Source organism: Capsicum annuum, chromosome 9 (genome assembly GCF_002878395.1).
Source record: "Capsicum annuum cultivar UCD-10X-F1 chromosome 9, UCD10Xv1.1, whole genome shotgun sequence".
Classification (NCBI taxonomy): Eukaryota; Viridiplantae; Streptophyta; class Magnoliopsida; order Solanales; family Solanaceae; genus Capsicum; species Capsicum annuum.
Genome location: NC_061119.1, coordinates 24,586,119 through 24,589,687, shown reverse-complemented (window position 1 = coordinate 24,589,687; position 3,569 = coordinate 24,586,119). Strand labels below are relative to the sequence as shown.

The 3,569-nt window shown below is 38.4% G+C and overlaps 1 protein-coding gene across 1 annotated transcript; it reads left to right on the top strand.

The window, feature by feature from the left end:
- Positions 1-2,312: 2,312 nt before the first annotated feature.
- LOC124887044 lies at positions 2,313-2,990 on the top strand. The gene has a single exon (XM_047396211.1). It carries the CDS (start codon positions 2,313-2,315, stop codon positions 2,988-2,990), a length of 678 nt encoding a protein of 225 aa, XP_047252167.1.
- The last annotated feature ends 579 nt before the right edge of the window (positions 2,991-3,569 follow it).

Genomic DNA, 3,569 nt, shown 5'->3' with positions numbered 1-3,569 from the left:
TGGGAGCCATGGATTAGGGTTTGATATGATACTAGGTATTTAACGGATTCAAAGAGTAGTAGAACATCTTGATATTATGTTGTTTTAACTAAAATCTGGTGGTTGGAAACATTAGGTTATGCCTTAGGTTTTATTTGCTTCTAACGGAGAAATAGACTAGAGAAGGTGAATTATCAACAGGGACTCGGAAGCTACCAACCTTCTGTTTAATGATTAATGTTGTAACTGGATTAATCTACCTGAGATAATATCCTATTGGAAATAGATAAGTTATCTAAGTTAGAGAGAATTAGAAAATAAATTGTCTGGTGAGGTCGAGAGATAAGTCAGATAGTATAATCGTCAAGGATATTCTTCTGTTCTACTCATTCCGAGAATCTCTAACATTACCTAGTGTAGGTCAATTTTTGAAATCCTTGGTGAACATAGCTCTAGTTTCCCATTTATCTTTATTGCAAACACTGAAGTATTGAAAATGATATTTAACATATGTGAACTTAAACCCCCATCTTTCGGAAATAGTAAACTACCAGTAAAATCTTTTGTAAACAAATCGAAGTTCACACCCTATTCCCTATGGGATTCGACCCCAACCTAGTTGGGTTTTATATTGACAACGATTGCTTACACCCATTCAAGAGCATAATTTGAGCATTATAAAAAATGCTGTCGTTGCCGGGGAATACAATTGTAGACTGAAAATTTTGTGTGCGAAAATTTACTGATAGTTAAGTTTCCTTAATTTATGTTTGGTAATTTTTTTTGTTCATTTGCAGAATCCCTATAGCTTACATTGAACACTACTCAATCTGAAACCTCACCGCATGAGTAGAATGTTTGAACAACCGTTATGATATGAGATTGATGATGATGATAATGTCGATGGAGCAGGGGCAACGGGTGACATTATTCCCCCTCCGTTAGCACCTGGAGAAAAATTCAATATTACTAGCACAATGATTCAGCTCTTAAATCTGAAGGGGTTTTTTGGAGGCCTTCATGTGGAAGACCATAACCTGCATCTGGTGAATTTTTTCACCATTTGCAAGTCCTTTGATAATCCGAGGGTAAGCTAGAGCGCTATCCATTTGAGGCTATTTTTGTTGTCCTTATCAGGAGAGGCTACATTGTGGCTAAATGAGTTGACACCTGACTCTATAACCAACTAGAGTTAGTTGAGAGGAGCTTTCCTAGAAAGGTTCTTTTCGCCATCCAGAAGGGTGAAATTAAGATATAAGATCAATAATTTTAGACAGTTTTCAAATGAGGCTTACATGAAACTTCGGAGAGATTCAAGAAAAAGTTGACACAATTTCCAAAACATAATATGATGGGCATACATTTAATGGAGACTCTGTACAGAGCTTTTAACTCAGTGATGAAGCCAATGGTAGACAACGTTGCTGGAGGGTCATTTATTGCTCTCTCATTTTAAGATACTCCTAATATGCTGAATAGGATGACCAAATTAAGTAGGGCTTAGTACACCAGTGATTCTGTGGTGGCAAGTCCAACTATTCCTATTGGAATGAATGATGAACAGTGCAAAAGGGATAAGGAGAAGGATCAAGACATAGCCCATCTTAAGACTCAAATAGACCTACTCACGAAGCACTTATTGTCAGGAAGGACAGAATAGGTAAAAGCTGTAATGATTCGGGATCGGGATGATATGGAACCTGAAAAAGAAGTCAACTACTTTTCTAATCAGGTGAGTTTTCAAGGCTTTAGCCAAGGGAATCAAGGTCAGAATGGGTATGACAATCCTAATCACAGAGACAAGAAGCAAGAAAACTGGAGATGCAATAATGACAAAATGGGTTGTATGTTCATGTGGGAAATCAAGAAGCTGCTGCAACTAGTTTGGGAAAGTGGTCGATGGAAGATATGATGAAATAACTATTAAAAGGAGTAGAGGCTACCAATGCTGGAGTATCTAGTGTGAGGAGTGAATTTTCAACTATGAGTCGATTGGTTAGTTCACATTCAACTTCTATCCAGCAGTTAGAGCAACGGATGAGTCAACTCTCTTCAGCACTAAACCATAGAAAAAGTGGTACCTCACCTACTCAAATGGCCTAGGATCAGAAGACTGATGATTCATGTCTAGCGATCACCACTAGAAGTGGTAAGATTTTATCTGGCCTTGATGTGGACAAATATTTGAATATTGAGAAAGTTGCAGAAGAACTAGCAAAACTGCACCTAGAGAAGTCTGAGAAACTAAATAGTTCAGTTAATATGTCAGACAAGGAGAAGGAAGAGGAAGTGGTGTTGAAACCCATCCCACGGCCACCACCTCTCTTTTCTCAATGCAGAGAAAGAAGACGGATGATGCAAAGTTTAGCAAGTTCCTAGCAATACTCAAGCAATTAACTATAAATGTGCTTTTCATCGAGGCACTTGAGAAAATGCCAGGGTATGCAAAATTCATAAAATACCTTATTACCAAGAAGAGTGTAGTGAGTTATGAACTAGAAGAAGATCTCCACCTTTGCAGTACCATTTCCATACGGACCTTGATGCAGAAAAAGTCGGATCCAGGTGCAGTCAGTATTCCCTACATGATTGGAACCATGGAATTTACTAAAGCACTATGTGATCTAGGGGCAAGTGTTAATCTGATGTCATTGACTATTTATAAAAATTTAGGCCTGGGGAATCCCACACCTACCGACATGAGGCTGGTGATGGCTGACAGATCAGTAAAGCGACCTATTGTCATTCTGTATGATGTGTTGGTAAAGGTCTCAAATTTCATATTCCCTGCGGACTTCATCATTCTGGATTGCGAGGTAGACTTCAAGGTACTTATAATCTTTGGTCGACCTTTCCTTGTAACTAGAAGTATGTTGATTGATTTGAGAGCGAATGAACTCTTATTTAGGGTGAACAATAAAGAGGTACAGTTTGATGTGGGAAGATCAATGAAGCAACATATGGAAATAAGCATGTTTTCAGTGGTTGATGTGTATTCTGAGGACGAATAGGATGTAGTCAGAACTAAACAGCTTTGATGGAGCCTTTAGACGCAGTTGTGATGAACTATGAAAGTGATGGAATTGAGGGGTATGAAGAGACAGTTTGTACCCTGACTAGTCTGGGCTCGTATTCTTATGCTCATAAAAAGGTCGACCTTCATCTTGCTAATTGACCAAGCCCACCAGCCAATCCATCCATTGAGGAACCTCCGGTGTTGTAATTGAGAAAGCTGTCGGGTCACTTATGATATGTGGTTTTGGGGAAAGGGAGCACGCTACCAGTTATTATTACAGCTGATTTAGAAGAAAAACAGGTGAATGCACTTAACTCAATACTTTAGAGACACAGTAAAGCTATTGGATGGACTATCACAGATATTATTAGCATTCCTCCTAGCATATGTATGCATAAAATCAAATTAGAAGAAGATTGTACTCCTACCATTGAACATCAACTCCATCTTAATGCACCAATGCAAAAGGTGGTTAAAAAAGAGATTATTAAGTGGTTGGACGCAGGAGTAGTTTACCCTATTTTGGATAGCAAATGGGTAAGTTCAGTTCAATGTATACCTAAAAAAGGGGGTA